General features: G+C 39.4%; 1 protein-coding gene across 8 annotated transcripts in view; it reads right to left on the bottom strand.

Annotated features, from left to right (window-relative positions):
- The window catches only part of FAM184A (family with sequence similarity 184 member A), a 105,872-nt gene that overhangs the window by 56,109 nt on the left and 27,657 nt on the right, over window positions 1-22,106 (bottom strand). For all 8 annotated transcript variants that reach the window (XM_045188718.3, XM_045188716.3, XM_045188715.2 and 5 more), the window contains exons 2-5: window positions 9,167-10,021; window positions 8,172-8,307; window positions 6,291-6,472; window positions 3,925-4,122 (exon numbers count right to left, since the gene is read on the bottom strand). In XM_045188718.3, coding sequence (XP_045044653.2) covers window positions 3,925-4,122; window positions 6,291-6,472; window positions 8,172-8,307; window positions 9,167-10,021 — 1,371 coding nt within the window. The remainder of the gene's footprint in view (window positions 1-3,924; window positions 4,123-6,290; window positions 6,473-8,171; window positions 8,308-9,166; window positions 10,022-22,106) is intronic.

Genomic DNA, 22,106 nt, shown 5'->3' on the forward strand with positions numbered 1-22,106 from the left:
AAGAAAGAAAATTACAGGCCAATATCTCTGATGAACATAAACACTAAAATCCTCAACAAAATATTGGCAAACCGCATCCAGCAATACATTACGAAGATCATACACCATGATCAAGTGGGATATATCCCAGGGATGCCAGGATGATACAATATTCACAAATCAATAAATGTAATACATCACATAAACAAAATGAAGGGCAAAAACCACATGATTATATGAATAGATGCAGAAAAACATTTGATAAAATCCAGCACCCATTTATGACAAAAAAAACATTCAGCAAAGGGGGAGTAGAGGGAGCATATCTCAACATAATAAAAACCATACACGAGAAACCTGCTGCCAACATCATACTCAATGGGCAAAAACTAAAAGCTTTTCCCTTAAGACTAGGAATAAGACAAGGATGTCCACTTTCACCACTCTTATTCAATATAGTACTAGAAGTTCTAGCTACAGCAATCAGACATGACAAAGAAATAAAAGATATCCAAATTGGAAAGAAGGAAGTAAAACTGTCATTATTTGCAGACGACATGATAATGTATGTAGAAAACCCTGTAGTCTCCAACAAAAAACTACTCAACCTAATAAGTGAATTTGGCAAAATAGCGGGATTCAAAGCCAATATTCAGAAGTTGATAGCATTTTTGCACACCAACAATGAACTATCAGAAAGAAAAACTAGGGGAAAAAATCCCATTGACTACAGCAACAAGAAAAATAACTAGGAATAATTTAACCAAGGTGGTAAAAGACTTGTACTCGGAAAACTAGAGAACACTGAAGAAAGAAACTGAGGAAGATACAAATAAATGGAGGAAGATACGATGCTCATGGATTGGAAGAATTAATATGACAATGTCCATACTACCCAAAGAAATCTATAGATTCAATGTAATTCCTATTAACATACCAATGGCATATTTCATTGATCCAGAGGACATACTCCAAAAATTTACATGGAACCAAAAAGACCCCAAATAGCCTCAGTAATCTTGAGAATGAAGAACAAAGTTGGAGGGATCACAATATCTAATATAAAACTATACTACAAGGCCACTGTAATCAAAACAGCATGGTACTGGCACAAGAACAGACACATAGATCAATGGAACAGGATAGAGAGCCCAGAAATAAACCCATGTCTCTATGGTCAATTAATATTTAAAAAGGGGGGCATGAACATACAATGGAGTAAAAACAATCTCTTGAACTGGACTGGTACATGCAAAAAAACAAAACTAGACTACCAACTTGTACCACACACCAGAATAAATTCAAAACGGATAAAAGACTTAGATATAAGCTGTGATACCATAAAAGTTGTAGTGGAAAACATAGGCAGTAAAACTTCAGATATCCTATGTAGCAATATATTTGCTGATATATCTCTTAGGGTGACAGAAATAAAGGAAAAAATAAACAAATGGGACTATATCAAATTTAAAAGCTTCTGCACAGCTGAAGAAACGATCATCAAGATGAAAAGGGAACCCACTGCATAGGAGAACATATTTGCCAATGATACATCAGACAAGGGTTTAATCTCCAAAATATATAAAGAACTCATATAACTCAACAACAGAAAGACAAATAAACCAATTAAAAATGGGCAAAGGACCTGAATAGACACTTCTCCAAGGAAGACATACAACTGGACCACAGACATATGAAAAAATGCTTAACATCGCTAGCTATCAGAGACATGCAAATTAAAACCACAATGAGATATCACCTCACACATGTCAGAATGGCTACCATTAATAAAGCAACAAACAACAAGTGCAGGTGAGTATGTGGAGAAAAAGGAACCCTAATGCACTGTTGGTACAAATGCAGACTGGTGCAGCCACTATGGAAAGCAGTATGGAATTTTCTCAAAAAGTTAAAAATGAACTGCCTTTTGACTTAGTGATTCCACTGCTGTCCCAGTGCTATACCCTAAGAATCCCGAAACACCAATTCAAAAGAAGTTATGCACCCCAATGTCCATAGCAGTGCTACTTACAATAGCCTGAGTGCCCATCGGTAGATGGTGGATCAAAAAATTGTGCTACGTTTACACAATGGAATACTATGCAGCAGAAAGAAGGAATTCCTACCTTTTGCAACAGCATAGTTTGAACTGGAGACTATTGTGCTAAGTGAAATAAGCCAGTTAGTGAACGACAAATACCATATGATTTCACTTATAAGAGGAATCTAATGAGCAAAGTAAACTAACATGGAAAATAGAACCAGAGGCATGAAAACATGGAACAGACTGATAGCAGCCGGGGGGGGGGGGGGGTGGGGATAATGGTGGAAAGGGGAAGGATCTAGTCCAAGAACATGTAGGAATGACCCATGGACATGGACAATGGTGTGGGGTTTGACTGTGGGACCAGGGGGTGGGCTGGAGAGAAGATGACAAAGGGGCAAAGCTGGGACAACTGTAACAGAATAACAAATACAAAGAATATTTTGTCTAGATAAAGTTGTAGTCAAAAAACCAGAAGTGTGTGATATAAATGATCATTTGATGAGATAAAGAAAAAATTCTGTCTCTTAAATTCAGAATTCTTTTGCATTTACATTTTTAAAAAGTTCAGTAATGCTCTTGAACTCAGTGTTAGACTGGAATATAGTGAAGAATTAATCAGTACAGAATCGAGACATCTGAAGAGCAATACCAGTAAAACTGACACTTCCTAAAGAACACCTATTTGCCAGGCATGTATTTAGGATCTGGGAAACAAATGCAGTAAGACAGGTGCCTATTTTTAATAAGCTCATGGTGTCAAGTGATTAAAGGATATGCAATTAAAATGTGATGTATATGGGTGTATACGGATGGGGAACTGGTAAATTCTAGCTTAGTGGGGAAACCTTCATAAAGAAGCAATTCCTAAGTACATTCTGAAGGACTACACCAAGCAAGGGGGAAATACAATGTTCTAGGTAGAAGAAAAAGCTTGTGCAATAAACCATGGAGGCACAAAAGAGCATGGTATGTTACAGTAGTTTAATGCTTTATAGAAGTAAGGTGAGAAGACTGAAAAATAGGGTTCTTTGTCGGGAGTCCCCAGGACATGATGTGGTGGTTAAGTGCCTCAGGATCTGACACCTGAGATCTGAGGTGAAGGTCTGACTGATTCTTCCTTGTCGCATGAGCTTGAGCAAGCATTTAACCTCTCTGTGCCCCCCTCTCCTCTTCAGTGAAATGGGTATTGCAGTGTTATAAGGATTAAATGAAAAAGAGATTCAATGCAAAACATCATTTCAGTGTCTGGCACACAGTGAGAAATACTTATACTTAACATTTATTTATCACTACATGCCAGGACATTTCTGGGTTCTTAACACTTTATCTCACTTAACAGGAACATTATAAAGTGGGTCTTATCTTCATCTATCAGATGAGGAGCCCAAAGCCTACTAGCATTTGGGGTCCAAGATTAAGCAGTTAGGAAGCAGAGAGGCTCAGTGTAAGACCCGAAATCTGTCAGACACCTTGTTTTTCTACTATGTGTTATTGTCAATGTATTACTATTAGAAGTTGATGACATAATGGAGGGGAAACAAAACAAATCATCTTCCCAGGGAAGAAAACTGTAGATAAGAGAGTCAGCGCTTCATCAAACTGAGGCTTCCCGAGGAGGGTACCGATGTTGCTGTTGCATGAATAGACAGCCAAGATCAAGGGAACGTTCCTATTATGGCTTATACAAAATGGAAATGCCTCATTCAGCCTGACAAACTACATCTCATATCAAGAGCTTTTATGTATATGCCCTTCTTTGAACCAAGATTTACGGAGTGATCACAAGACAGCAGCCATCAACATGAAGCAACTCATTACTCCATAATTAGGTCACATTGGATCATAACAGGAGGAACTCCACCAATTTAAATGCAATCCTAAATTGCATTTTTACTTACCATTTGTAGTTTTTTCTTATCCCTAATTGCATTGCTGTGGACAGCTTCAACTGCCATATGGTGCTTCCAAGCCAATTCTTCCAAAGTTTTAGAATGGGCCTCATTTAATTGAGCCACCTCCCCTTCCAATCTATTTTGCAGGTTTTTTAGCTCCAACTCATAATATTCTTGCTGAGTTTTCTTTGCTTCATTTACTTTCTAAAATTAAAACAAATAAAGATCAATAATTGGTGCCTGCTTTTTTTCATTAGCGCTATTAGTCTTTTGAATACATAAACTTGATTGAACTGAGCGCCACGAGACTTAGACTATGGAACATGAAAACAATACATCATTGGTGCTTCAGAAAATGACAGGGTGGCGCAGGCAAATAAATAATTTTAAAGCAAGTGATAAAATAGAATATTATTAGATTAGAACCAAAAGTGAATTAGCACATCTACAAACTGAAGACAGAAAGGCTTCCTATATGTCCAAACTATATTAAATGGCTTACCAACTTACCCACTCAAATGATACTACTCAATGCAATTTTATTGAGTTCCAATTATATGCCTTTTAAGTATTCACAATCTAATGACAAAAAAAAAGTGAAACCACAGTGGCAATATAATTGTGTAAGCTCTATGAAAGAAGTGTGCATGGCATGTTGTGAGAGTATACAGGAAAGGAGCCTAATCTGGGCGGGGTGGGAAAGGGGGAGGAAGGGGGAGTAAGGAGAGGCAAGAGGGGGAGAGAAGGGGTGGAGAGACAGAGAGAGAGAGAGACCGGGGAAGGCTTTTCAGAAGAGAAAACTTCTGAGCTAATGATGGTGACATGTTCTGTCATTTAAATTCTTACAGGCCCATCAGGAAACTAGAGATGAGAAATTTTCTAACCTCGATCACGTGTCAAAAGCTTGCATTCATAACCATGTACAGCATTGTAAAAGATGAGAGGTGTTTAAACAGGTGGCAAAGTTTAGGTGTGCATAGAACATAAGATACAAGGCTGGGAGCGGTTGGGAATGAGGCTCCCAACTAGGCAGGAGTCAAATGATAGGAGGTCTTTTATGCTAAGAACTCTGGATAGTATTCTGACAGGAATAGGAAATCCCTAAAATTTAATAAAATGACATTTTAAAAACCAATCATCTTGGCAGCAGGCTGGTAAGCTGACTCAAGGCAAGGAGAGCAGTTAGGAGGTTGTAACCTTGATTCAGGCAAGAAGGGACAGGGGCCTAAATCTAGCATCTGTGAATGGGTAAGGAGAAGGAGAGGATGGAATAAAAATACACTGAGGGAGTAGAACCAATGGGACTTCTAACAGATAAGGAAATAGTAATCAAGAACTAATCACAGGGTTCTGATTTACCAAATTAGAGAGACTGTAGTGCTATTTGTCCTATTGAGGGGACAAAGTTCTAGGCGTGTTGATTTGATGTTTGTGAGATGTAGTGGGTGTTAGATACACAGGATTCAAGTTCAGGGAAAAGATCTGGCCTAGATCAACAGATTTGGGAGCTACCACTGAACAAGTGACAGCTGATGTGACTGAAGTCGATGAGCATGTGGAATGAGATGAAAATGCTGGGGAACATCAATGGTAAGGGAACAAAAGGAGGAGGGAAGCTCACAAACAAGCCTGCAAGGCCAGGAGATAGGAGGAAAAGGTGTGAGAATGTGAAATACCACAAGAGAGACGATGGAAGTCAGAGAGGAGTAAGTACCACAGTAACACAAGATCCGCCAAATCCAGTAACCAGGATGTCACTGGAGGCTGAGGCAAACGCCGGGTCTGTGGAGTGGCGGTAAGAGAAACCAGACTGCACCCGAGCAAGGACTGAATGGGAGGTGAGCAAGGGGCAAGGAGAACAGACACTTTTCAGTATGCTTGGTTGTTGAGGGAAGGAGAAAGAGTGTCCAGAACTCCCACTTGGTATTGCAGATATCTGAAAAAGTAGAATAAATATTCGGAATTACTCTACAAATGTTATGTCTTACTTGTTTAATCTAGAAATTCAATATGCTGGTAAATGAATTTTCAGAGCTTGATGTTTGTTATCCTTTTTGATTTTGTAGAAGTTTCCTAGATATATATGTGATGATACATTTCATCCATAGAAAACCAAATATAACTCATCACAAATGTACATTCCACTCAAACAAGAGTTTATTCAGTTTGAAATAGGTTGAAATGCCGTAAGTTTTTACACTATAGTTACTGACAATACATTGAACATATATACAAAATGGGATAGTCCAGATTTATACCTTTTTTCCTCATCCCAAAACAAGTAGGGTTAAAGTAATAGACTGAAAAGAGAAAAACCGAACTTTTCTTCCTCTCCTGTCTTGGAGGGGGAGGGATCCTCCATCCATTTTTACCTTCTCCAGTTCCAGAATCTGCTGTTTCTGCTCTTCATCCAGACTCTGAGTTTTGCTTTGCAAAAAAGCTCTTTCTTCTTCAAGCTGAGATAATCTCTCATTGGCCCTTGATTTTTCTGATTCTAGATCTTTAATTGTAACTTCCTGGGTCATTTGAGTTGCTTGAAGCATTCCAATATGACCTACTCCCGCAAAAGAAAAACCCCTCCAATTTAAAATCTGTTGCACTGTGAGATAAAACAGTCTATAGTTATTAACACAATTGCACTTAAATTGTACTTAATACCTAAGTGAAATAAATGGTCTGCATGTACAAATAGTTCCTTGATTTCTCTACTGTGTAAAATGGAAATATTTATCATGGGAATACTTCGTACCAAGTAGAATGACTTAAATTAGAAAGAAGTGCACTGATGTTGTTCCCTGCACCCAGGACCATGAAACTTATTTTTTAAAGATTTCAAGCTACACAAATTGAAGCAGAGGCATCCCCTTGGGGGTGCAAACAAAAGTATTAGGAGTAAAACAAAGTAAACGAGGATGCACTGACTAATATGATGGCACCAAAATGAAGAATTTGTTTTTTCCGATCTCTTCTCTTTCCAAATTCTATCATAAAAAGGAAGAAATCTGCATGCAGGGAGTAAAGGTGGCAGGCAGCAGTTTGGTTGAAACTGAATTTGTTTTGGACAAGAGACCTGATAGAGAACTAAGGCAGAGTAAAAGATAGATAAGGCCAGCAATGTGATGAAAAAATAAGTAACAGCAGCAAATTTAAAAAAAGGAGATAGGGAATGAAGAGAAAGATGAAAAGTGAGTGTGACCGTTTGAGCACAGTTTGCACACACCTTGTTCGAAAGGTATTGATTTAACAAACTCAGACACAGACAACAGTACAGTGGTTACCAGAAGAGGAGGAGGTGGAGGGGAGGAGGAAGAGGGTAAAGGGGGTCAAATACATGGTGACAGAGGCAGACTTTGGATTGTGAGCACACAATGCAATACACAGGTGATGTATTACAGAACTACACACTTAAAACTTATGTAATGTTATTCACCAATGTCACCCCGATAAATTTAGTAATTTTTTTAAGTGAGTGTGAGATAAAAGTATGAAAAAGCAAGTATTAAGGCAGTTCTCAAAGCTCCCCCGCACCAGCAGCACCTGGGAACTCCAGTTCGAAATGATGTTTACCCAAGACCTACTGAACTCTGTCCCAGGTCTGTGGTTGTGCATGCCTTCCTGGTGATTCTCATACATGCTCGGTTGAAAAAAATACTGCTCTAGGGAATATTTGGGATTCACTGATGAATAATCAAATCAGGTGACATCCTGAAAGAACTAGTTCAAATGGCTTCACCTGGCACAGTAAACCCTCAGGCAAAACATAACTTCAGACCCAGCACAGTCACCCACACCCTCTAGTAAGAACTAGGAAATTCACCCACACCCTCTAGTAAGAACTAGGAAATTAGCACGACAACCATGTCAGGACCGGCAGCTCAGCTTTGGTATGTAAAGTAATCCTTATTAACACGCCAAATGAAACGAGGGCGCTCTAATGTATACATCGTTCCACTAACTTACATACTTTACAAAGCAGGTTTTTAATAGGCAAAGCCTCTTAGAGTGCATTTTTATTTTAGTGATTGGCTTACTGGTGTTTTAATAACTGCTAACTCTTAATTTTTCTATAAAAACATATTTCTAAACATAAGTTATCATTTGCTTATTTATGATTAATGAGTAAGATATTAGAGTGCTTTAACATACTTGAGTCTAAATAATTTTAAACTATTAGAAAAGACCAACTTGTCTTGAATTAATATTTAGGTGTTGGTTTTAGCTGAGGAATGCACAAGAACTACCGTCAGACGTACTAGCTTTGAGGACAAGATCTGAAGCCTGCTGTTGTAAGCGTTCTCTGGCTGCTGCTAGCTCGCTTTCCACTTCCTTGTGCTTGCTTAATAAGGCCGTCTCTCCCTCCTTGGCATCGTCAAGCTGTTTTTGAAGACCCTAAGAAAGATCAAATAGCCATTACTAACATGCAAGAATGATGCTAAGCTAAATAATTAAATTATAAGCATCAACAATTTCTTATTCAAAAGTCACACTTAACAGTGCCTAGTTTCAAATCTGTCTTTTTAAAAATAAAAATCAGTTATATTTTTATTAACTTGAATAATGCAAATATAAAATTATTAAAATTCCCCTAACAAAAACATCAAAAGAATATGATAGAGTAAATTTAACAAAAGAAGTGCAAAACATACTGTGAAAACTGTAGACTCTTGAAAAAGAAATTAGATACAATCCAAATAAACAGAAAGCATCTAACATTTATAAACTGAAAAATTTAATACTGTTAAGATGGCATATTTCCCAGTATAATTCTTATTAGAAGCCAAACTTTATTTTTCATCAGAAATTGCCGGCCCGGCTAGCTCATGCTGTACAGCATGGGGCCCTTAATCCCAGTTTCAAATCTGTTTTGCTAGGTGACTCTTATAACCACTTTTAATGAAGAGAAAAGAAACACGTAAGTAAATCCAAAGCCCAGTATTTTAACTCTCCAAAGTGCTTATGGAAAATATTAACATGTTATTTAAATAAAACCCTTTCATAGAAAATACTCAGCAAGATTTTAAGCTATTTTGGAGTCTTTAATGTCTTTACAGGCCTTTTGGGCCTCAAATTCTAGTAGGAAATAGCAATAACTAAAGAGTAGCAAAAAATACCCCTTCATTGATTTTTCCCACAAAGGAGTACAAAAAAAGCTAAATGGAGGGGAAAAAAAGTAGTTAAAGTGGTCTCATTAAAAAGAGGAAAACTGGAAAAAGAAATCCATGTGCTGGATGTAATATTCTTTACTCACCTGAACATTGCTCTCTGCCGCAACGAGGGCTACCTGAAGCTTTTGGCATTTGTCACGGAGACTTCCAGCTTCATCCTGTACCATCTGTAACTCTGTCTTTAATTTCCCTATGGTTTTTCGTAAAATTGCTTCTTGTGCCTGAAATTCTTTTCTAAGATCAGCTTCTTTTTCTTTGCTAGCCTGTAGGCTTTCTGCTGTAAAAAGTTGTGATCTTTTCAAAGTATCCAGCTCACGTTCATAAAAGGATTGAGCTTTATTCAACTTGCCTTCATAATCCTCAATTAGCTTTTTCCGCTCAAGCCTCAGCTCTTCCAGGGTTTTGTTTAAGGTCTCCAGCTCCATTCTGTGCAGCTCCTCTGTTCTCTGCTGCCCCTTGTTCACCGAGGCCCCCTGATCCTGCCGTGACTGCAACAGCTCCTGCATCTCCCGCTCGTGAGCAGTCCTCAAATCTGCCAGCGCCAGCCTTTTGTCTTTTTCAAACTGTACTTGCAGTTGTCCAAAACTCCGTAATCTCTCCTCAAATTTCCTTCTAATCTCTTCAACCTCTCTCGACATGGTTACTATGCGTTGGACATGCTGGGCTTCCGCGCAAAGTTGCATGTCCTCAACTCTGTGCTTGTACGCTTCGAATTCCGTCAAAGCCTGCTGCTTCGTCTTCTTGTGGTCTTCTAACGAGGCTTCTAAAACCTGAATCTTTCTCTTAAGGTCTAACTCCTCTGTTACTTTGCTTTTATATTGTAATATTTTTTCCCTTGTTTCGGCGAGAATTTGTTGGATTTCTTCTTCGTGAGCATCTTTGAGGGCTTGAATTGCAGATTCATGCTCATCATTTTTAGTGTTCAAAGCATATATGACCTGCGTGGTTTTAAAGAAGGAGAAAAATTCGGTGAACATTATTCTCTTTTAACTTTTTGCCTATCTCACTTTATTTATTTATTTTTCTAACCCAGAAGTTAATTCTTTCATTTGGATTGATGTTTTTCTACATGCTTAATATTGACTGGTAAATAATACTGCAATACCATGCATCGCTTCTGAACTCATAGGACGATTAACTTAGCAAATTGTTACCTCAGAACAATCTTAAAATGTACAGTTGAAGACTTTTTAATTAGGATTTTAAAGCATTCAAAATTAAGAATGTTTTACTACAAATAAAACAGTGAGGAGGAGAGAGACAAAGAAAGGAGGCCGCCTGACCTCGGAGAAAGGGGTCTGGCTTCCTGAGGGCGGCCGTGGGGATGGGGGAAAACACAGAAAACCTCGCAGAGTCTCTGCCTGCACTGGTGTCCTGGGGGGAGACTCTGCACTGGTGTAAGCTCCGCGCCCTAAGGGTTCCAAAGACCTCTTTCACCGGTTTAATATCAACACTTATTTTATGAATCAACATTGCAAATTTAGAAATTTCCTTTTCTAATTCCTCTGTGGCTTTTAAAGCCGATCCTCTTCTCTCCCAAGTGGTCTTAAAAATTCCGGTAAGTTTTTTTCTCCTCGCATATCAAGTGGCTGTAGTTTCACTCATTGCCCCGTTTTCCCTTTGCCTCCAAGCAAGGAGCTTTCCTACAGCCAGAGTGTTCTGGATACAGGTCTTTATTTTCATTTTAGTCCTTGGGTTTTATTGACTCCGTTGAGATCTCCCCAACCTCAATTCCAAATGGCACATTCCCTTTATAGCAGCACTCCCATTTTCTCTGTTCCCAAACACCCTCCATCACACCACTGTGACCCAACAGTGCACTGTTCCTATTATTTAAGGCTTCAAGATGTGCCCGCCTCCTTCTGAAGTAAAAAGAAGCGAACACTACACAATCCAACAATCCAGACGCAAAAAAGCAGAGTCCTGCAGCTTTGCTTGTTTTAATATGATCTTACTTTGAGTTTCAGTACCAAACAGCAGACACTGCAATTAAGATGCAGAAGTATTGCCATTTTCGCAAAGAACTTGTTTATGTAACCTTGGGCAATTAAGAGAGACTACGTGGCTCTTCACACCATCCTGGTAGCTCTAGATCCCACTGCTACATCTGGGCTGTCTCCTGCTGCACCTGCAACTGCAGTTGCAGAAAGAAGACACAATGCCGGCCTCACCTACAAGGGGACTTCGCTCTCTCCACACAGGGCTTCGTTTTGCAGACCCAGTCCCCCTGCCATATCCTCCCTCGCTTGGTCTGCTACAACTATTAGGTAAGATCTACTCATAGCAAAGGTAAAAATACAGAAATGACAGGACCCCAACCTGTCTTAATATAGCTACCTTTGTCCTCCAACGCCCACAGGAAAATAGATGCACAGAAGGGAAATAAATCATTATTCATAGTCTTTCTCTTCCTTTAATTACCCTAATTCCTTCCAAACCCCAAGTTATGTCCCCAATGAGCTAACACAGGACCCCACAGAGGACTCCTTTCCTTTACGTATTTATAAATCCAGCAGAGCCTCCTCTTCCCTTCCCTGGGGTCCCATGACTGGGACACTAAGGAAAAACATGCCAGCCAGCCTGCCAAACAGAAGTCTATTTGACAGAATGCCTGGAGCAGGGCTGGCCATGGTCACAGGTCCCAGACCTCCCCAGGGTAGGTCTGAATATGTCCCCCACAGACCTTAGGAAGCACATGGAAGGAAAAGAGATACCCAAAGAGATGGAATCTCCAGAGAAAAACAAGTCCCACTGTTAGCACTTTGCTCGAGGTAATGATCTTGAAAAGGATCAGTCCCTGGTGGGACTCCATCTAACTGGGGGTGAAATGTGGGAGGGAAGCAATGTGAGCTTCCCCTTGTTAGTGATTTACTGAAACACTCTTCTCTTGTATTTATTTTTTATTTTTTTATGTGATGTGAATTTTAAGATTTAATCTCTTAGCAACTTTCAAATATACAATACAGTATTATTAACTAGAGTCACCAAGCTGTACATTACATTTCCATGGCACTTTTATTTTATAACTAGAAGTCTGTACATTTTGACCACCTTCACCCATTTCACCCGCCTCTGGTAACTACTCATCTGTTCTCTATATCTATCAGCTCAGTATTTTCGCTTGTTTGCCTATTTGCTGGGGCTTTTTTTTTAGATTCCACATATAACTGAGATCATATAGTATTTTTTTTTCTTTCTCTTTCTTACTTCATTTAGCATTATGCCCTCAAGGTCCATTCATGTTGTAGCAAATGGCAAAATTTCCTCCCTTTCAAAAATTTTTTTATTGTTTCTTTTTAAAAATATTGAATTTCTCTCCAGTCTTTAAAGAATCAGTTCAAGTCCTGCCTCCTTTAATAAGTCTTGCGAGACCACCCAAACCTGTGGGAGTCTAGCCTTTCTTTGTGTTCAGCATTTTCACTTCTTTAATACCACTCATTCCTGAAACTCAGTACATGTTAGAATGATTTAATTTGGGGGTCTTGACGACAGGTTGGGAAGCTGTGTAAGGATGTTAAAGAACCTGGAAAAGTTGTTGAAGGTATAAAAGCACAGTAGCACAACAAGTGTGAATAAAATTAATAAAAGGTGAAACTGAAAAGGACAAAAGTAGGAATTACACCATTAAGTTAGAAAGAAGAGAATTTAAGAAAAGTAACCAAAATATCTGACAAATAATAGGGAGATATTATGGTAAGGAGCTCTATTTCACTTTATATTCTAATCCAGAGGTCAGTAAACTACAGCCTGCAGGCATACAGGGCTGCTGCTTCTTCGAGGTAAAGCTTCACTGGGGCAGAGCTATGCCACTTGCTTATGTACAGTAGTGCTCCCTTGTCACAAGAAATGCATTCCAAGACCCCAGTGGATGCTGGAAACTGCAGACAGTGTCGAACCCTATATGGACTCTGTTTTTTCCTACACATACTTACCCATGAGAAAGTTTAATTTGTAAATTCGCACAGAAAGTGATTAACAACAGTAACTAATTATATAAACAATTGTAACAACATACTGTAATAAAACTTACGTGAATACAGTCTCTCTCTTGAAGTAATTTACTGTACCGTAGGCACAGCATGGAGACACTGGACAAGGGGTGAGTCACACCCTGGCCAGCACAGAGTGGGATGACACAAGATTGTGGCACGTTACTCACAATGGCGCACAATTTGAAACTTATGTATTATTTATTTCCAGAATTTTCTATTTAATATTTTCAGACCATGGCTGACCACAGGTAACTGAAATCACAGAAAATGAAACCAGAAAAGGGGAGACTACTGTGTTGCCTACAGCTGCTTTCCTACTATAACAGCAGAATGGACTAGTTGTGGAAAAGACATTATTACTGATTTCTGATCTATACATAGACAAGCCATCCAAACAGGTAAAATTGGTAGCCAAAAAAATTTTTTAAAGATTTTATTTATTTATTTTTAGACAAAGGGGAAGGGAGGGAGGAAGAGAGAGAGAGAAACACCAATGTGTCGTTGCCTCATGCATGCCCCCTACTGGGACCTGGCCCCCACCCCAGGCACGTGCCCTAAACTGGGATTTGAACCAGCGACCCTTGATTTGCAGGCTGGCACTCAACCACTGACTGAGACACACCAGCCAGGGCACCAAAAACTTAAAAAATTTCAATTTGCACCAACTTTGTTTACTTTCTGCTAAATAATCCAAGGTTTTTACCACTACAAAAAAAGATCCTATCATGTGATTTGAAAGTACTGATATATTATATAAAAGAAATTCAATATCATAGTGATCATATATTAGTATTTTTTCCAGGAAAGAAATGTTAAAATAAGTTTTTAAAAACTTAAGATGTAATAATGAAAGGATGCCAAACATAACATATCAATAGTGCTCTTGTAAATGACCTTTTGAAATACATCACTTCTTAATTATATTATTTTAAAATAAGAATAATATATATATAAATTTTCAAGTACACTTTAACTAGAGGTAGTATCCTCTAACTATTCACCTGTCTACATAATTATAAGAGTAAACATTTAGCCCTGGCTGGTGTAGTTCAGTGGATTGAGCGTGAGCCTGCAAACCAAAGGGCTGCCGGTTCAATTCCCAGTTGGGGCACATGCCTGGGTTGCGGGCCAGGTCCCAGTGGAGGACACGTAACCACACATTGATGTTTCTCTCCCTCTCTTTCTCCTTCCCTTACCCTCTGTCTAAAAATAAATAAATAAAATCTTTAAAAAAACAATACTTAAAAAAAAGAGTAAACATTTATTAGTATCCTTCTCTGATTAATTACTATTTCTCAGACCAAGGTAATATAAATATTCTATGTTCTTTAAACATATAGCATATATGATTTGAAGTAGCAGAACTGATCCAAACTGGATTATGACCTTAAGTAAAATAACGTCTTCAAGCTTCAAGTTTCTCAATGTTAAAGAAGGATCACACTTATTCTACCCTAGGGGTATTGCTGATTTAAGATCAACCTATCTTTGACATTTTTAGAACAATGTTACATAAACTTTTGTTGAAAAATGTAAAGCACTCTAAGATGGTAAGGCTTCCTTATTGTTGCATCATCCATTTATGGAGAGAAGGAGACTAATTTCAAAAGAAACTTCAGTAAATGATCATAATTACCCATAAAATTGGATATTATTTTCCACATAGGAAAAGAAAACTCTCCAGTATCTCTTTTCATAAACTATTTTAACAGACACAAAGAGCCATTTACAGGTTTTCTGGAACTATGAACATTTATGTAATGGGATAGTACAATCATCTCAGCAATTTCATACAATTTCACAGTTCCATTTTATTCCAATAATGCATAATCTAGCTATATATTCCAAGATGAATAAGCAATAGTGAGTAATTTTAACATTTTCTATGAAGATTTTCAGATAATCTTACCCACAGATAAAATGAGAAGAATGCTAGATCCTAGTTTTTAAAATATCACTTAGGTAAAAAAAGAATTGCTCCTGAAAAAGTTCTCATTGTTGACTGCTATGGACTGAATTGTGTCCCCTCCCCCAAGCCCCCCCCCAATTCATGTGTTGAAGCCCTAATCCCCAATATAATGGTATTTGGAGATGGAGCCTTTGGGAGATAATTAAGTTTAGGCAAGGTCCTGAGGGTGGGCCTTCATGGTGGGATTAGTGCCTTCATAAGAAGAGGGTAATTTCAGGTCAAGATAGTGGCATAGGTAAACACAGCTCGCCTCCTCACACAACCACATCAAAATTACAACTAAAATACAGAACAACCATCACTCAGAACCATCAGAAAATGAGCTGAATGGAAGTCCAACAACTATGGAATTGAAGAAACCACATGCATCCAGACTGGTCGGAGGGGCGGAGACATGGATTGGGCAGATCCCACATCCACATGTGGTGGATAAAAATTCGGGAGGGATATCTCAGGAGTGAGGAGTCCCAGCCTCACACAAGGGTCCCACCCAGGGTTCCAGTGCCAGGAAGATAAGTGGCCATAAATTCTGGCTGCAAAATCCAGTGGGGATTGAGTTGGTGGAAGAACTTCTGGAGTTCCGAGAACCCACACATGGACTCACTCAGACTCACTCCCTCTGTGCTCCAGCCCCAGGGGAGCAGCTTGAAAAGCACCAGTGGCATACTGGGCGAAACTGAAGCATGTGGCATCAAGGCAGAAGCTGAGGGACCACTTTCCCCAAGACAGAAAGGCTGGCAGTGCCTCTACAGAGCCACAAAGCCAGCAGGCAGGTGCCATATCAGAGATTCCATCAACCTGGCTAATATAGTTTGCTGCACCATGGAGATCCCCACAGATTCTGTCCCACCCAACTTATAGGCACACCCAAACTGTTAACAGTGACTTGTCCATATGAATTGCTGGTCTTGGCTCATGTTTCACAACTCCCTAAATGCTTTCAAATAAGCAACAGTCAGCCTCAGTGAGCCCCCAGGCCCATACCTCTTGCTAAGTAGCCCCAGGCCCAGCACTAGCAGCAGCCAGCCTATATTCATAGCTTGGATTTGCCTGGGAATCTCTAAGGCCAGCACAAGTAGCAACCATCTCAGGTTGCTTTATTCAGGCAGCATGGCCCCAGGCAAAACACAGGTGGCGGCTGATCCTAGCCTGTACCACCTGGGAAACCCCAGAGCCTGTGCAGGCAGCGGACAACTACAGACCACATCAGAGCACCACCACCCTGCCCCTGCACAGCTGATCCTCCACAGAGGGCAGAGGTTGGTGGTCAGTGGTCACAGCCAATCATTGCAGCTGACAGGCCTGGGCAAATCCCACCCATTGATCTGCCAACAGCAATCAAGGCTCAATTACAAGAAGAGGGAGTACTCAGCCCACACAAAGGGTGCACCTCGAGTACACAGCTTGGGTGATAGGGGCAGCTGTGTCACTGGCCCTATAGGACACCTACTACATTAGGCCATACTACCAAGACAGAGAGTCAAAGGGAGGCTACCCTTTACTTTTACTTTTTATTATAGTATATTGTTATAATTTTATAATAGTAAAGATTACAAATAGTAAAGATTATTATGCCAATCTTTACTTTTTGTGTGTTTGAAAATTCTGGATACTTACTCACTTTCGCTTTCTGAACAATGTCAGAGACAGACAAATAGGCCAACTGCAGAGAGAGGGACTGACTCGCCCTTAGAGTGCACAGGCACTACACTGAGACACAGGGGAACTTACAAAGCAGTAAAGGAGAAGTCTCAGACACCATTTTTAAAAAAAGACCTGGTACATTTTAAACAAAGAAAGGATATATTTTCATAATTCTATTTTTATTATAAACCCTCAGTTCTACTAGCTGAGCTAGTCACCAAAAAATTAGTTAGGTTTTAAGGCACCAAAGTTAGAGAACATTGAAAAGAGGCTCTCAGACCTCTCACTCAGAAACAGCAGCTTACTGACCTCTGCCAGGTGGGCTCTGTTCCGTGTGTTCGAGAGCAGAGGCACAGTCCACAGCTGTGCACCGCGGCTTATACAGCTCTCCCAGGCCAACCTTGTAAACAAAATGTTCACAGACTGTCAAACTTTACTGATGACCTCTTCATAGCTTGCTTAGGGAAGCTAACGTTTCTATGGAATGGTTCACCTTTTGGAACCTGTCCAATAAGGTCCTAATAGTACTGATAAAGTTATTAGTACTGTATAAGGACATGTTAAAACTTTTTCTTTTAGAGGTGATGGAATCATCCTTTCTTTTTTGAGTGGAACTTGTAAGCCAAAGAGCAGGTATGGACTGTTCCTAACTACAGACGGAATTTTTAAGAGGCTGTGAAAGTGGTGAAAAAAAAACAAGGCAACTGGCAGGCTGAATACTAAAGAGCACCTCGACAGTCTTTTATAATGTGATGTGAGATGTAAGCCCTCGAGCCGTATTCCCACACGACACTCCGCCACACATTTGCTTGGCACTAGTGACTATAAAATGAGACCTACCAGGGAGGTGCACTGAAGATGTAAAGTTCAAGGAGAGTGGGAGGGGGCGGATGATACCCACAGCCCTGGCAATGAATTACTGCCATTTGTCTTTATGTCTTGGTCTCGTTTCTCTTGTTTTAAGTTAAAAAGAAAAAAAAAGCTGTTCTCCATATATTATGTAATCAAATTAATTCCAGCTATAGACTTATGTCCAAATGAAATATTTACAAGGCAGTTAACAAAAAAAAAAATGCTCATTTGGATTTATTTAGGCCAAGGGCACTATAAAACTCTAATTTAAGAAGAGCTTAAAAATCCAATTGCTTTGGACATTGCCTTTAAAGATATGTTTGCTATTTCTAAGTTTCTATATAATTATTGCAAAAGTCTTATTGGAAAATATGTTCAAAGCTGCAATAATAAAGATTTCCTATTTTCCATGTTCAACTGAAACAAATTATCTTCTCACATACAATAAAGCCAATTAAAAGAGTTTAACAAAACTTTTTAGCAGTTTCTTATTGGAGATAGGTAATGTAGAATATATCTGGTTCCCCAGAAAATTTAACTTGACTTCTAAAATAGCAAACAGAATTCTTCTTATAAGGCTTATAAGGAGGCAATGGGATTTGGCTACCAAACATAAGAACAAACTTGTAGTGAATTCCTTACTATGTGCTCAGTACTTTTAAAAATGCATTATGGCAAAAAAAAAAAAGTATAAATATTCTTGCTTAAATAAAACTTACTTAAATGTTGTTACTGCTTAAAGTAAGACACAAAATAACGACAGACAACTTTAGAGGATATATGTTAAGCGTCAAGCTGTGGAGGACAGAGTGCTGTACAGAGCACGAGAGAGTTTCAGTGGCGACGATGGGATGCAGACCGCTGTAAACAGAAGGGTGTTGTGCAGAACTGGGAGGGAAGCAATTTGAGTTCAGGCACAAGACAAGAATGACTTTGGTGGCTGGTGTGGTCAGACAATCCTGAAGGACGAGTGCCAGGGAAAGCCAATGAAAGTTAAAAAATTCCTGGTGATACATTTTGTCCCTGCAATTTAATTGAGAAATAGATCTCTCTAGGAATTTTAGGAGATTAGAACCTATACATATTTTTCTGTTTGTATGATCACAATGGTGCTGAATAACGAATGATTCTAAGACATATTTTATCACATTTAAACATCTCTTAAATTGAGTGCATCTTACAATCAATTGCATATCATAGTGTGACTGATTCCCCCTCCCCCTTAGTGGGACACAAAATCATAAAATAAAGATGCATCTCGAAAATCAACCACTATTACTGAGAGTTCTATGAAGCCATTAAGAAAGAATGGATAAGTGAAGTGTTTTTACAATTAAGGAAGAGGATAATTCTGAACTTTACAACAAACTGCCTCAATTTCTTACTCACAAGGATTAGGAGAGACCAGATGCCATAGAGCAGGAAGAAGAAATGTCTAAATTGAGTCCTTTTACAAAGCAAAGAGTTCAAGGCAGGGAGACCAGAAGATGTAGAAACAGTAAATGATTTGTCAGGAGTACAATCACCTGTGAAACCTGTGTCAAGAGGGAGAAATGCCATTGATAATACACAAGCTGATCCGACCAGCCGAGCGCTGGGAAGCATCAGTAAATTCTGGGCCTGATGAGGCTGTTTCCAAGTTTGTCAAGAGCAATTAAACCAGGTTATCGGTTGGAGCAAGCAGACAGTTAACTGTCTTCTTTCCCATTAAGAAATAGAAAGGAAGTGAATTGAGAAAAGTGACCTGGAAGAGCTCTAAGCTTGAGGTCAGTGGGCAGAGTGGGGCAGGAATGAGTCAAGGGACAAAGAGCAGAGGATTCACTGAAAAAAATCTAACAAGACACAGACTGGGAGAAAACATCTGCAAAAGACACATCTGATAAAGGACTGTTACTCAAAATATACAAAGAACTCTTTAAAGCGCAACAACAAGAAAATGAATAACCTGATTACAAAATGGGCAAAAGAGTTGAACAGACACCTCAGCAAAGAACATATGCAGATGGTAAAAAAGCACATAAGAAGATATTTAACATCACACATCATTAGGGGACTGCAAATTAAACGATGAGATACCACTAAGCACCTGTTAGAATGGCCAAAGTCCAAAACACTGACATCAAATGCTGACACAGATGTGGAGCAGCAGGAACTCTCACCCACTGCTGGTGGCAATGCAACATGGTTCAGCTGCTTCATAAGACAGTTCAGCAGTTTCTTAAAACACTGAACACATTCTTACCATGTGACCCAGCATTATGTTATTTGGCTTTTACCCAAATGAGTTGAAAACTTATGTCCACACAAAAGTTTGCAAATGGATGTTTATAGCAGCTTTTACTCATAATTGCCAAAATGTAGAAGCAACCAAGATATCCTTCAGTAGGTGAATGGATAAACTGTGGTATGTCCAGACAATACGATACTATTTAGCACTAAAAGGAAATGAGCTATCCAACTGTGAAAAGACATGGAGGAATCTTAAATGTATACTACTAAGTAAAAGAAGCTAATCTGAAAAGGATACATACTGTAGGCACATGCATTGCGGAAAAGGCCACTATGGAAACAGTAAAATAATCAGTGGTTGCCAAGGGTAAAAAAAAGAATGAATAGACGGAGCACAGAGGAGTTTTAGGTAGTGAAAGTGTTCTGTGTAGTACTGTAAGTAGATACATGTCATACATTTGTCTAAATCCATCGAGTGTACAACACCAAGAGTGAACCCTAATGTAAACTATGGACTTAGGGCAATTATGATGTGTCAGTGTGGGTTCATCAGTGTAACAAATGTACCTCTCTAGTATAGAACGGTGATAGTGGCAGAGTCATGTTTGTTAGGAGAGAGGGGTGTATGGGAAGTGTGTACTATCTGTTGAATGTTTCCATGGACCTAAAAGTGCTTTAAAATAAAAAGTCTATTTAAAAACCTTCATCCTGAACAATGAGTCCCCAGTCCTTCTCACCTGCCCAGATTCCAAATGTCAGGAGTCAGGCTTAATAGTCCCAGGTGGCAAATTAAAGAAAAGACCTATTCATATTGACATTCAGGTGTACTGAATTAAAAAAAAAAATCTGATGGACTTCCAGTTGCCACCTAGGATGTACAAGAATGAAGGGAGCAATGCTCTACAATAACAATAAAAAATATCCAACAACCTACACCATCATGAGTTTTCTTGAACCCATTCGAGAGCTGAGATCACAATGCAACCTCCTGGCTTTAAATCTAGGACAGGCCTCCAAGGTCAGGTGGTTTACAAGCACTGGCTCCGCTAAGGCAGAGCACAGAAGGAAGAGGAATCTCTCATACAAGTGGCTAAGAAGAATTCAGCTAAAATGTATGACTAATTGTTAAAGGTAAAACATGGTTGTTGAGAGTTTAGCGAAACTATTCCATTAATATTGCTGCCCCGACAGCCATTCTGTGTAGCCAAGGGGCCTACAGGGGCCTTAAACTGACATCAGCCCCTCCCTCAAGTGCTCATGTCCTATGTAACAGCCCGAAGAGTCAAGAGAATCTGTTCCTGGTAGGACCACCCCAACTGCCTTTGTGATAGGCATTCTCCCTGCCTCCCGAGGCCTTGCACTTGTGCACAGTCCTTAGATTAAATACCCACAAAGCTTACCAAACCTCGGCTCCTTTTAATTTGAATCGACTGATGTGGACTTAGCTTAGGAGCTCTAAAACATTCTACCCACGAACCCTAATAGAGGCATGTGCCCCAGGTCCCATCTTTCAAGGTACTTCAGAACCTGTGAGTAATATTTTGTTGAGCTCACCATTGGACACACCAGGGCTCTACTTAACAAATGTTAATTTGACAAAGTCACAACCATGGGCAAATGTGAGAATACAGAACCTATGGATGCTGCACAAACAGGGAACTGTGCCTACTCACAGACTCTGCCATGACTTCAGTAGCCACAAGAAAGATGGGAGACTGGGCAGGAGACCAGAGAAAGCCTCTCTGTGATGTAGACCAGCCAAGGCAGAAAAAGTACAAACCTTACCCACATCCTTCTCACCTAACGAATAAAAGCCATAAGCTACTACAGTGAGGGCAGCAACTCTGTTTCCCAATTCTGCCCCCCTACAGGCCCACATCCCTACCTGCATCTCCAAAGCACAGGGGATAACCAGTTAAGGCTGGGGTGGGGAAGAGAGAAAGAGTAAAAACCTCTGGGGAAGGGGCAGGAGCCACTGGATAAAAATGAAAACAAAACCTATCAAAACTTGTGGGATGCAGCTAACACAGGTTGGTAAACTAGGTGTGCAGCCTGTTTTAATAAAACAACACAGCTATGGTAAATTTTCATTTATTTACATACTGTATTATCTACTAACTGCTTTCCTACTGTAACAGTAGAGATGAGTAGTTGCTACATTAAAAAAGATTTCCAATAAATAACTTAAATTTACAACTCAAACATCCAGAGAAGAAGAGCAAACTAAGCTCAAAATTAGCAGAAGGAAGAAAATATAATAAAGATTAGAGTGGAGATTAATGAAATAGAGAAGTGAAAACAATAGAGAGAATCAATGAAACCAAAAGATGGTTCATT

This window comes from Desmodus rotundus, chromosome 11 (genome assembly GCF_022682495.2).
Source record: "Desmodus rotundus isolate HL8 chromosome 11, HLdesRot8A.1, whole genome shotgun sequence".
Classification (NCBI taxonomy): Eukaryota; Metazoa; Chordata; class Mammalia; order Chiroptera; family Phyllostomidae; genus Desmodus; species Desmodus rotundus.